Source organism: Lycorma delicatula, chromosome 8, assembly GCF_047948215.1.
Source record: "Lycorma delicatula isolate Av1 chromosome 8, ASM4794821v1, whole genome shotgun sequence".
In the NCBI taxonomy this organism is placed as follows: domain Eukaryota; kingdom Metazoa; phylum Arthropoda; class Insecta; order Hemiptera; family Fulgoridae; genus Lycorma; species Lycorma delicatula.
Genome location: NC_134462.1, coordinates 43,061,350 through 43,074,557, shown reverse-complemented (window position 1 = coordinate 43,074,557; position 13,208 = coordinate 43,061,350). Strand labels below are relative to the sequence as shown.

Here is a 13,208-nt window from a genome sequence, read left to right as displayed (position 1 = left end):
ACAAGGATAAATCAAATATAAATGGGATTTTTGTTCCTAAGCATCTACAGTTGGTAGGACTGGGCCCTCACTTCTAGTATGCTTGGGTGGGATCATTAGGAGTGAGGAGAGCCGGCCATTCCACACTCCCAACCAATTCATTAGTAACACTCACGTTGTCGGAGCAATAGGTGCACCCCTCCACTGCGCAATGCATAATTATAAAATTTCTTGCTTGTGAAGGAGTTCAAGCGACAGAAATTTTCCGGAGATTGACTGCACGGTTCGGGAATCGGACATTGTCAAGGACTTGTGTGTTTGCCTGGCATAAAGAGTTCAAGGAAGGATGAGAACGAGTGGAAAATCAGGAACATGATCGCCTCCTCAGACCAGCATAACAGACAAAAACATTCACACAGTTCGAGACATTCTTGAAGATGATTGACGGGTGAGAGTATACAAAATTCCAGAACAGGTCAGAATAAGTTAGGGGAGCTGTGAAGCGATCGTCACAAACGACCTAGGGTTCCAGAAAGTGTGTGCCGAAGGGGTATCTTGCTTTTTGACCGCAAATCAGAAGTTGAGATGTTTGGAGGTCTGTCAGAGGCTTACAGCAAGGTTTACAAAAGGTGATTTATTTTTGAGTCTGATCATCATCGGTGACAAAATATGGGTCCACCATTACACTAACCAGTCAAAACGAGCCAGTGTGCAGTGGTGATGGAAAGGGGAGGTAGCCTCAGTGAAAGCCAAAACTCAACTATCAGCTGGCAAGGTTCTTTCAACCATTTTTTTCAACCGGCAAGACATTTTACTCATTGATTGTATGCATGAGTGATGCACAACCAATGCTTACTTCTGCGAGCTGTTGAACAAGGTGAGGGCTGCTATTGCCACAAAAGATGAGACCAACTGATTCGAGAGGCCTCCATGAGTCCTCCAGGACAACGCCAGGCTTCATACTGCACCTCTAATGGTCTCAAAACTAGATGAAATGCACTGGACTCAAGTTGATCATCCTCTCTACAGCCCGGATATATTGCCCTGCGATTTTCATTTGTTTAGGTCTCTTTAAGAAGTTCTAGGAGGGCAACGATTTGAAGATGATGAGGGTGTGGAGGGATTCATGCGCCATTGGCTCCTGATGCAACCAGCTTCATTCTATGATGCTGCAATAAAAAAACCTTCCTTCTCGCTGGAAAAAATATATTTCTAAAGCAGGAAACTGTGTAGAAAAATAAATTATATTTGCCTTTTATTTTTCAATAAATAAATATTTTTAAAAGTAAAATCTGGTTTATATTTAATTTACCCCATAAATTTCATTAACAAAGTGGTCAATATGTAATGAATTATTTGAATTAATAAAAAATAAAATTGTGTGTGTGTGTGTCTTTTATTTAGTATTAATAAACATTAATTTTACATTTTGCAGGGCATGTTTTTAAAGTAAGTTCTGTTTTGAAATAAAAACAAAACTGAAAAATATGAACAAATTGTATTACTTACAGTATTTTAACTGTATATGCTTAAATTACTGTATTACTTTAACTGTTCTTTATCAAACATTCTTGTTTAAATTTCTTTGATCTAGGAGGTGATGCCATGGCATCAACTGCTGCTTTGTCTTTATATTCAAATAATAAATCCAGGTTTCATCTCCATTAGCATCTGAGCAAACAACTCATTAATTTCATTTTCATAGCTGCAAAAATTTGTGTGCTGCAGCATTACATTTTTTCTTCTGTGTGTCTGTTAACATCTTCAGTGCTCATCTGACACACAGTTTTTTATAGCCAATTTTTTAGTCAAAACTTCTTAAATAAAAATTATAAAACATCAGGAAATATGAAAGACAGTTGTGATATGGTGATTGTCCAGTTGTCTCTATTTTTTCTAAAATATTTTCAGTCAAATTTTCCATTATCACTGACGGCCAGCCACAATGTTCATTATGAACATTTGTTCGCCCTTCTCAAAATGAACGGCACCACTGTCATACTTTAGTTAACTCATAATATTCAGCCTCAAAAATTTGCCTGTGAATTGCAGCTGCAGAATTGTTTTTGTCATAAATTTCTCCTTGTGCTTCACACTTAGTTGGATTACAAATTGTAGCATTTATTTATTATAAATGGATGAATATTTACAACTAACAATAAAATGACTAGGCTATTGTTACAAACAGCTTATTATTTATTGAAATAATTAAGCTATGCAAGCGCCATCTCTTTGCATTGTGTATTTAGGCAGCAAATTCAAAACCTTGCATTATAAACATGCCTTGTACATTATATTTTGTATATTGATTTATCAATAACTTTATTTTTTTTATAACACTTCAATAGGAACAAACAGATGATGAGCCCTCGTTAAGAGAACCATCTGAAAAAGGTTGGTCAGAGACGCTTGGTACTGTGTCAAAGGATAATAGTCCTGACCAGGATATATCTGAGGACTCAGCTCCACCCGCACCACCTCCACCTCCTATTGTTACCACACCAGTCGGCAAAAGTCATACCAAAAGGTAAACTTTCTGCTTATTATTTAGTTAAAAAATCAGCTTTATTCTGTATTATGTTTGTTAATCTCATTAAGTTGTATTAATTACCAAAATGATTAGAGCACTTAAATATACAATTGTCATGGATTAAAACTACCTAGTGTAAATAAATAAATAGTTATAATATCAGTTGTTAAATTACTAAGAAATCTAGACAGTGAAATGTTATGTTAGTAATAAATTATCAAATAATTTAAAAAATTTTTATAAAACTATATAGAAATATATTTTTGCATTTTCTATAAGCATTTTTCTATTATTTATTTATGTGTCTTTGAATAAGGAGTTTCAGGTTTTACTCCAATTACAGTTACTGGTATTGATGGAGAAAAATTATTTTATGTAGAAAATGATATGATACAATAATTGTCAATGGTGTGGGGAAAATGTACCCATTGTATAGTAGCTGCAGACTTAGGTAGCTAAGAATAATTAGTCCTCACAATAGTTTCATCTCCATTATATATGATCTGCTTATTCCATTACATTATTGTTGCCTCCATTTCTTGTACTCCTGTTCTTTGTTCATTTTATACATCCCTATTATTAACTTTGTTTATTGGTTCAATTTCTTCTTATAATGTTCCATCAAGAGCTGTTAAGGTTTCTTCACTCAGAATGAATCCAATCCAGTTTTTTATTCCCCTCTTTGAACAATGTATAGGAAGTTCTATTCTCAGTGATCCTCATAAGCACCTCCTTCGTACAGTTTAATTTCTTCTTCTAACACTTATTATACAGATTGTATTACAGAGTTCTCTCAGGAATTCAATAACTTATTCTACTCATGAAAATAATGGAAAAAATTCATATAAACATATGTCCTAAAATGCTTTGTTTGCGAGTTACGGCTAGTGAAAGATTTCACTTGCATTTCAGCTGCCCAGTCAATTGAGGTTCCCACTGAAATGTCTTAAGACATTAATTAAGGGGCAGAATTAGTGATTTGTTATTGTTTTTGAGCTGAAAAATTGATTAAAATAGGACCCAGAACCATATATGCTGTCGTTTTTGAGAAATCTCGGGTAAAAACCAAGAAATTGGGGTAAAAAAGTCTGTTTTTAATGTTTGACGTACATTAACTTTGTTAAATGGGCAATAACACATAAAACTTTTCAACAAAACTTAGAGAATTTAATTCTGAACAAAATGCTGTAAAATAAGTTGAATAAAATAAAGAAAAGTTAAAAAAATTAATATTTTATTAGAAACAGTATATTATACTACATTTTTCAGAAAAGTATTTATTTAATGTAAACAAACATCAAATTCTTTTTGGTAATCTGAAAAATTTGTAAAAACAAAATTATTGTCAAAAATTGCTGTTAAAATTTTTTTAAATACTAGAAATTACACAACAGTAGTAAATTAGAAATAAATAAATAAAAATTACTTTGATAATAATTTCTTTATTAATGACAGAAATACAATAAATTATTTGAAAAATTATTATTTCAAGTTTAGCAATAAAATAACAACAGCTGATCAACAATGCACAATACTGTGTTAGTGTTTAAATCATTTTGTAAGGTACAAAGAATATGTGGCTAAGAATATCAGGTGCTGTGAACTGTGCTGTTGTTAGCAAAGGATTTCTGTGAATTTTAGTTTGAATGTGAACAGTTTGCCATTGAAGTAATGCTGTATGTATTTACAAGAGAGGTATATGCTGATGTGGTATTTATTTTGGGTGTGTGCAATGGTAATTCTACAGCTGCTACAGTAGAATTTGGAGAACGTTTTCTGAATCGCATGATTTGAGATCCCAAAAAAATTTTTACAACTTTTTGCAGTCTTTGGGAAACAGGTTCGCTACATAGTATTGTTGGCAGCTATGAACTTACTGTTCAACATGTTGCTGTTATTGATAAAATTATTATTGATGCAGTTTAGCACAGTCCAGGCATCAGTACACATCATTCTAAGCGGATCAGAGTTTTGCACTCAGTGGTTTGGAGGACACTGTTACCAGATATATACCTAGCTTAATATCAGCAGACGCAACGCTAGCAGCTCAAATATCAGTGAGAGTACAGTATGTGTATGCTCTTGCACAAGTGTCATAGTAGACCGTGCAGATCTCCCACCATAGCAGCACTGCAGCCCCACCACTTGCAGGCTCCAATAAAAGAGCATACATCAGAGCAAATTTTCAATTCGTCATCAACCATTGCCTGGAAAAGACCAAAAAGAAGACAGAAGAAGTTCCCTGGCCAGATCAACATGGGATCTCCTAGCAGATACCAACATCCCCGCTGGAGCAGCAGATCTGGCCGGCCCACCTAGGGAGCCACTGGACGCTACCTTTCTGTCACAGCTTGCCGAGCTTCAATCACCCTGGCCAGCAGACTCAGCAGCAGGAGCTGGTCCAGCATGGGATCACTTGGGGAGAACCTCCTTGGCCGTGCTGGTGGAAGACAAATGACACCGACCCGACTCTGGGGGTAGTGGAGACCCAACTGCAATTGAGAGGAAGCTTTGTCTGATTTCCATGGACAAGCTGCAACTTTCTGCTACAATCGAGTTGACATCGCTGGAGACCAGCTTTTAGACCCAGCAGCTCTTCTCAGAGTTAACACAAAAATCACCCTTTTCAGTGCCCCAACTCCAGAAACCTCAAACAGCCCTTTTTAGGGCTACCACAAGGTTTTAAATTGCAACATGCCGTCAAATCTATTCGGCAAAACACATAAAACAAGTTTTATCCTTATTATAAATAATTATTTCAACATCTACACTCTGGAGATGTTCCGCTTCCCTTGGAGTTCTGTAACTAGTGGAATAGAAATCAACAACTCTACAAGTATGTTTTGTTTACTGAAATCGCAAAATTCACTCGAGATGGTGTCAAAACTTTAAGCAGTGAGCACACATGAAACAGTGGAAGGCAATTTTCAACATCGATTTACCACCAGTGAATGGTGTAACCTTCTTCACAATCAGCTGTTTGGACCATTCACATTACTTGGCTGCTTAATTGCTGAGTTCTACTTGCACTTTCTTCAAGAATTGCCGCACCTGCTTGAAGATGTATCTCATAATACCATTTGATGTATGTGATGCCATTCTTCCAGCACAATGGCATGCCTCCCCACATTTCTTGTGCCGTTTCCAGTCACTAAATCATAATTTCCCTGAGAAATGGATCAGTTGTGGAAGTCCATATTCCTAGCTGCCAAGGTTGCCTGATCTAACACCTTTAGATTTTTGTGTCTCTGGATAGATGAAAAGTATTATATACAAAACAAAAATACATTCTTGTGAGGAATTAATTGTGTACATTATGGATGCAGCTTAGCAACTTAAGGACAGCTCGAAAAAAAACTAAAAAGCAAAAGCTGTATTGAAGTGTGCCAAGCAATATTTTGAAAATGACAGTCTTATTTTTGAATATTTATATGTAAAATGGGCTTAGTATGTATAATGTACTTTGGTCTAGTGTACTGTTTCTAAATAAAATTTGAATTTTTGTAACTGCAGATAAGGTTCTGGGACCTATTTTATTTGATTTTACAGGTCAAAAACCATAAGAAATCACTAATTCTGCTCCTTAATTAACATGATAAACAATTCAGTACCACCTCATTTCACCAGGATAGCTGAAATCCAAGTGAAATCTTTTATAAAAAGTTTTTCATAAATTACAATTTCCACTTACCAACAGAAAATGGTAATTATTGGTAATGATTACGTCCTAGCGCTTTCAGAAATTTATTTTCATTTTCAGGAATGTATTTAATTAAATATGTAATATAAAACTTTCACATATAGATTGGATTAAATTAAAAATAAAATTTATATAAAACATAATTGATCGTCAAGTAATTAAAATTATGTCATATTGTCATACGAGGTGCGTGAGAAAAGTAATGAGACTGACATTTTACTTACCAAAGTTTTTATTTTTTTCAAACAACAATATTATCCCCTTCAAAGTAGTTCCCTTGAGCAGCTATACACTGGCAGAGTCGTTGTTCCCACTCCTGGTAGCAGCGCTGGAAGGCTTCAACTGTGAGGGCTTTTAACTGGTCGGTCACAGTCTTTTCAATGTTCTCCAGAGTTCCAAAATGACGTCCTTTTAAGACATGTTTCAATTTCAGGAAAAGGAAAAAGGGGGACTCAAATCAGGTGAATACGTAGGGGGGTTGAGAAACTGTAGGAATGCGTTTTGAGGTCAAAAATTCCCTGATGGAAATGGCCGCGTGACACTTGGCATTGTCATGATGAAGCACCCACTTGTCTGCAATGTCTGGTCTCACGCGAATCACTCTTTTCCTGAGCCTTTCAAGAACATCTTTGTAAAACACTTGGTTGACAGTTTGCCCTCGAGGAAAAAATTCTTTATGCACGATACCCCTACTGTCAAAAAAGCAAATCCAGCATGATTTTGATCTTTGATTTGCTCATTCAACATTTTTTCGTTGAGGAGATGACTCTTTGCTTTGCCGCTTTGTTTCAGGATAGTACTCAAACATCCAGGATTCATCACCTGTGATCACACGATTGAAGAATTCTTGTTTATTGTCAATCCTCTCAAGAAGATCAATCCACACTTTTCTTCGATTGTCCTTCTGTTCTGTTGTGAGGTTTTTTGCCACCAATTTCGCACAAACCTTTCGCATGTCCAAATCGTCAGTCAAAATTTGATGTTCGGTGAAAGTGTTTAAACTTAACTGTTCACTCATCATCCTTATTGTTAAATGAGGGTCTGATCTCACAAGAACCTTTACACGCTCAACGTTTTCGTCAGATTTTGAAGTTGAAAGTCTCCCTGAGCGTGGTTGATCTTCAACATGTTCTCGGCCTTCCAAAAATGATTTGTGCCAGCAGAAAACTTCTGCTCTTGATAAGCAATGTTCCCCATAGGCCTGTTTCAACTTTTCAAAGGTCATATACGCGGATTCCCCAAGTTTAACACAAAACTTGATTGCACAACGTTGCTGTAAATTCTGATGCTCCATTTTCATAACATAACTTCACTGATGGCGCTATCAAAAATAATGTGTTGGCTGAAAGGAGTTGTAACTTACTGAGCATGTGGAAGGGATGAACAAACCGGTCTAGCACAGACCAGTAGACACAGCATTGCCAGATCGCTCGCAGTGTTACCAATCTCATTACTTTTCTCACACACATCGTATAATTACATTATACACATCTTGTCAGTAAAGGAATCTCAACTGTTACGTTAGTGGAATGAAATTAGTTTGGCCAACATAAGATTCAGTAATTATTATTTTATAATGTGTTTGAATAAAATATCGTTATCAAAATTTGTTTTCGTTTATGAGATTGTTGTTATTTATGTATATATGAAGTTTTTTCTAAAATATTTGTTTTATTAAGATTATTAGAGTATTCAAGAATATTAATAAAATTGTTTGGGTTATAATTATGATTATGTTCCAAGATATGTTTGACAAAATTAGTTCGTTCTTTGTGTCCTTTTTTTATACAGTGATGTGTTCTTTAATCCTAGTCGATAAAGATTGATTAGTCATACTGATGTATTCCAAATTATAGTCTGCGTACTTCAAACTGTATATACCCTGTTTAACTAAATTAAATTTATTATTATTTATGAAGGATCTCTATTATTTATATAATTTATTATTTTATTGTTCATTTTGTAAGCTGTTTTTAATTTGAATGATTTAAATATTTTATTGAATTTTCTGTAATTTTTATTTAATTCAGTTTTAACTTTATGTTATCTTATATATATATTATTTTTTTTATTTTAGTATATAATTTGTTTATTAGGGTATTATTATATCCGTTAGTTGTAGCTGTATATTTAATAATGTTTAATTTTATGATATGTTTTATATATTTTATTGCTTTATAAATTATGAAGTGTTAAAGGTTGTTATTTTTTTATTCCAAGGATGAGATGAATTATGATGAATTATAGTGTCCTGTTTAGTGGGTTTCCTATATATGTCATCAAATTTATAATTTTGATTATAAAAAAACATCAAACGTATAAATTTTTTGGAAAAAAATTTATACTTTTGACGTTTTCTCGACTTAAGGTAAAATGTATATTATCTAAGAGTTCATTTCTTCAATTTTTTTATCTTCATCATCATTAAATTTTTGATTATATATGGATTAATATATTGTCCACATATCTCATATAATAAAATTTGGTGTTTATTAGATATGTCTTGTAGATTGTTTTCTAATTTGTCCATAAAAATGTTAGCCAAAATAGCTGAAAGTTGTGATCCCTTGATGAGACCTTTTTCTTATTGGTAGTATTTGTTATTAAATTTGAAGTAATTATATTTAATATATAATCTTAATAAATTTATTATTTTGTATATTATGTTACTGTCTATTTTTAATTTAGTTAAGGTATTATTAATTATAGTAATTAATATTTATTATAATAATTTTTATTATAGTAATATTTTGTTGGTATCACAATATTAGAAAGCATGTCTTTTATATTTAATGTTATAAGTTTTGTTGTATTATTTATATTTATATTATTAATTATATCCACTAATTCATTCTGTTTTTTTGATTATATTTATTGTCAATTGTAATGTATTCTTTTAAAGTATTAGGAATTTAATTAGTAGGTATATACGAGAATTAATACATTTTATTAGAGGTCTTGGGTATATCAGTTTTATGAATTTTAGGTAGTGCTTTTAATATAGGGGCTTTTGTATTAGTTAATTTAAAGCTTCATTTAATATATTCATCCATGAAAATATGTTTGCATTTTTTAATATTGGAAACTATATCTTTTTTTTAATTTTGTTTGTAGGATCCTTAATTTCTTTGAACTTAATATCTTCTATAAATTTATTAGTTTTTTCAATATATACGTTATTGTTAATTATGACAGTGTTAGTTTTATCATACGTGACAATAAATGAATTATTTTCTTTTAATTTATTTTTTACATTTTTATGTGTATTAATTTTTAACTGTATGTTTATAATGATATAAATTATTTTTTTTAATGTTATCAATGATATTAAAAAACTGATTTCTTAATTTATTTTGATTGCCTATGTTATCAATTTTAAATATATTCTTTTCCATGTCTAATGGTGTTTTTGATAATTTTATTTTTATTTAAAATTGGTAGATTAAATTTATATGTGTGTTTAATAATGTTATTTTCTTTATCATTAAATTCAATACTAGTGGTGTTGATTAAGTTCACTCCAAACTCATGTTCCTGATTAATTGTATTATTGTATTATTGTATTATTTTTACTATCTTTTATATTATCATCCATTAGATTATTAAATTTCCTGTTCATAGTAGTATACTTGGTTTTCATTAATTTTATGATTAAATATATGATGTAATTTGTAAAAAAATATGTAATTAATTCAAAACGCAAATCCACATGTAAAATATATAGTTGTGTATTTAAACGTGAAGGTTTTATTTTATATATTTAACTAAATATGTTACTAAAGATTGAAATAATTTTCTGAAAGTGGTAGGATGTAATCAATACTAATAATTCTTGGTAAGTGGAAATTATAATTTACAAAAACCTTTTTATATATTATACATGCCAACGGGCCATGGTAAATAAAATTAATCTGAAATATTTTACTAGCCGTAACTTACAAATGGAGGATATTAGAACATATGTTTTATATGAACTTCTTCCATTATTTTCATGAGTAGAATAGGTTATGAAAGTCCCAGGAGAACTTTGTATATTGGACTTCTGTCATATTGTTCAAAAACACCATATCATTGGCAAACTGATATTTCTTCTTTCACCTCTTCTTTGTACTTCCTCTAGTACATCATTCAACATGTCTTCTATATTAAATAATGTTGGTAATGAACAGTCTTGTCTTTGTCTTCTCTACATACCTTAGTCAATCTGCTATAATTCCATTTACTGTTTAAGCTTTCTATTTACTTTGTCAATTAGTTAAACTTTCAGCCGTCTTACTTTTTTGATTCAGAGTAGGAGTTATATTTACCAATTCTTGTGAATAATATTTCTTTCTGCTTATTCAGTGGTTTGAATTGTAATAATAGCTTTTGTTAAATCTTATATGTGAGGAAGCAAAATTTCTTACTTGATTTTATTTAACTATAATATTTTCATCTGATTCATAATGTCAGATTTGCTGTTCTTAGTAAAGAAAGTATTGTGAACACAAAAAATATTGGTGTTTAGATTTCAAAGGACATATCCATTTTGACTATTTTCGGCGTGACGTCTGTGCAAATGTATGTATCTCGCATAACTCAAAAGCAATTAGCCGTAGGATGTTGAAATTTTGGATTTAGGACTGTTGTAACATTTAATTGTGCACCTCCCCTTTTGATTGCAATCAACTGGACTAAAAGTGTCCAAAAAAGCCTGAAATCAAAAAATTTTGATTTTGGACCTTAAGTGCAATAATAAGCTCTCATTGAGAGCTTTACAATAATATATGATAAGTAATACTTATTTTCACTGGTTACAGAGTTATAGCCAAATCAAATTTTAATTAATGAAGTATTTGGATCTTACAAGGGGAGAAGACACATCATTTCTAATCAGACTTCATTTCTTTTTTTTTAATTTAAATATATTGGTTTATTAATAATTATTAACCTCTGATTGTAAAAGGTTTTTACAATAAATAATAATTCAACCATAAAAAAATATATGAAAAATATCAGTTATTTAATGAAATAAAATTTTATGTGCTTCCATTTTAAAACATGTGTATATGTAATTTCACAAGGAAGTTAAGTGGTGTCCACATCAGATTTTTTTTCATATCATATAGTTTTTTTTTTTTTTGCAGAGAACAAAGGAGTGCGAATACGCTCTACCAAGAACTTAGTTTCCAGGATGCCGAAGCCCTTGGTGAAATGGATGAAGGGGCAGATATTACAGGTAAAATATCCATTGCCAGTATAAAAGTTATTGTAATCTTGACATAACTGAATTTATGTAGAACAGTTTATGTAGAATTGTATTCTAAATACCCTTTTACTGATTTACATTTTACATTGATTTTTGTGTTACAATTCAGGTAATAATTTTGATCAAGAGGTGGTGGATGTTATGCTGTTATTTTTTAACTTTTAATGAATATCTATCTTCAGCAGTACCTTATTTTGTACTAGCCTTGATAGAAAATTTCTAATTGCGCAGTAGTATCATTCAAATGAAATTATACATTGCAGTATTATTTCTAAACTGGAAAATTAAGTCTGAGGAAAATTAATCTGTTATGAATTTAAAAAATGGATTAATTAAGATTATTTATTTCATCTCATTTAATTTGTAAAAATATTTCTTAAGTACATTTTGTGGATCTTTAAAGAATTTGTTACAATTGATTTGTATATGTTTTAATTTTTCTCTGAAGGAAAAATTAAGTAATTTTTTTACTGACTTTTCAAAGAGCAATATCAGTTGAAGATGTCTTAAAATTAATATGTATAATTTTGTTTCACCGATTTATTTCATTTCAGACCTTTCTTTCTTTACTATTAAGTATTAGGCATCATGCCTATTGCACCATCAACATTTTTAAATTGTTCCTTCCCCTCCTCTTATTACCTTGATTTCTATTCTGTATAGGGTTGTAGTTAAATAACTCTAGTTATGAACTCTTTCTGGATTCATATTTTCATTGTTCTTGGACGATTGTCAGTGATATCCTTAACTGTCGTATACAAACAGTATATGTTAAATTTCTTTGTGAATAATAATGTTTGTTTTCTATCTAAATTACCACAGCCTTCCAATCTCACCGACCTCAGGAGTCTCATCTAGGCAGTCTAATTGCTGCCAGTAAACACATATTAAGATCCAATTTTTTTTCTACTAATAAATAAGCAAGCAGATGTCTTATATGCTGTTTTATATGCTACAGTTATTAAACTTTTGTGTTAATTGAAGTGATTGCAGGTGATTTTTATCTGAGGTAACAAAAGGCCACTTGATGGGGATAGTTTTGTCTAATTTTTTGTAAATGTCTAGTTTTGTAAATATATTCTTTTTACATGGAATTTGGAGCCTCACTGTATATTTGCATCTATGTGTATCAGTATTGCATAGAAGGTAAAACTTGCCTTTTTTACTGAAGATTGACTGTTTGAGGCTTGGCCAGACCAGTTATATTTTAATGATATTGTTTAATGGGTGATCCAGGGATGTGACAAGACTCAACAAAACTGCACCAAATATGTGCAGACTTCGAAAATATCACACAAATCAATTGAGCATTTATTCTTTACAAACTGTAACGTCTTCTATAATAGTGTGTTGCAGTATTGTTCTCATACTGCTTTATTCCTACCTGATGTGTAGAAGTGTATTAGGCAGAGATTTTGACAAAAATTGTAATTTGATTTTTAGTTTTATTTCTGCAATGTGACTGTATATAGAGGAATAATTAAAATATTGAAATGTCTGTATGATCAGTTTGTGCAGTGAATTGTAGTGATTAAACCTCAAAAATTACTGCTAAATTAAATTGTGTAATGCTTATTACACTGGAAAATTGTTTTGGAAGAAAGTTAATCAGTAAAAGAATGAAGAAATCCTATTTTAAGATGAGCATTACACTTTATTACATTAGAAATAATGTGTGTTCAGAAATTGATCCATTATAATATTAGTTTGTGTTTCTCTGTCCATCCAGTTATATAAAATTTCTAAAGCCT

The 13,208-nt window shown here is 31.4% G+C and overlaps 1 protein-coding gene across 13 annotated transcripts in view; it reads left to right on the top strand.

Annotated features, from left to right (window-relative positions):
* Positions 1 to 13,208, top strand: part of syd (JNK-interacting protein syd) — a 225,482-nt gene that overhangs the window by 64,679 nt on the left and 147,595 nt on the right. For all 13 annotated transcript variants that reach the window (XR_012757479.1, XM_075373870.1, XM_075373882.1 and 10 more), the window contains exons 5-6: positions 2,328 to 2,506; positions 11,336 to 11,427. Coding sequence is in view for 12 of the 13 variants with exons in the window: in XM_075373870.1 (XP_075229985.1) it covers positions 2,328 to 2,506; positions 11,336 to 11,427 (271 nt within the window). In the remaining variant the exon portion in view is untranslated. The remainder of the gene's footprint in view (positions 1 to 2,327; positions 2,507 to 11,335; positions 11,428 to 13,208) is intronic.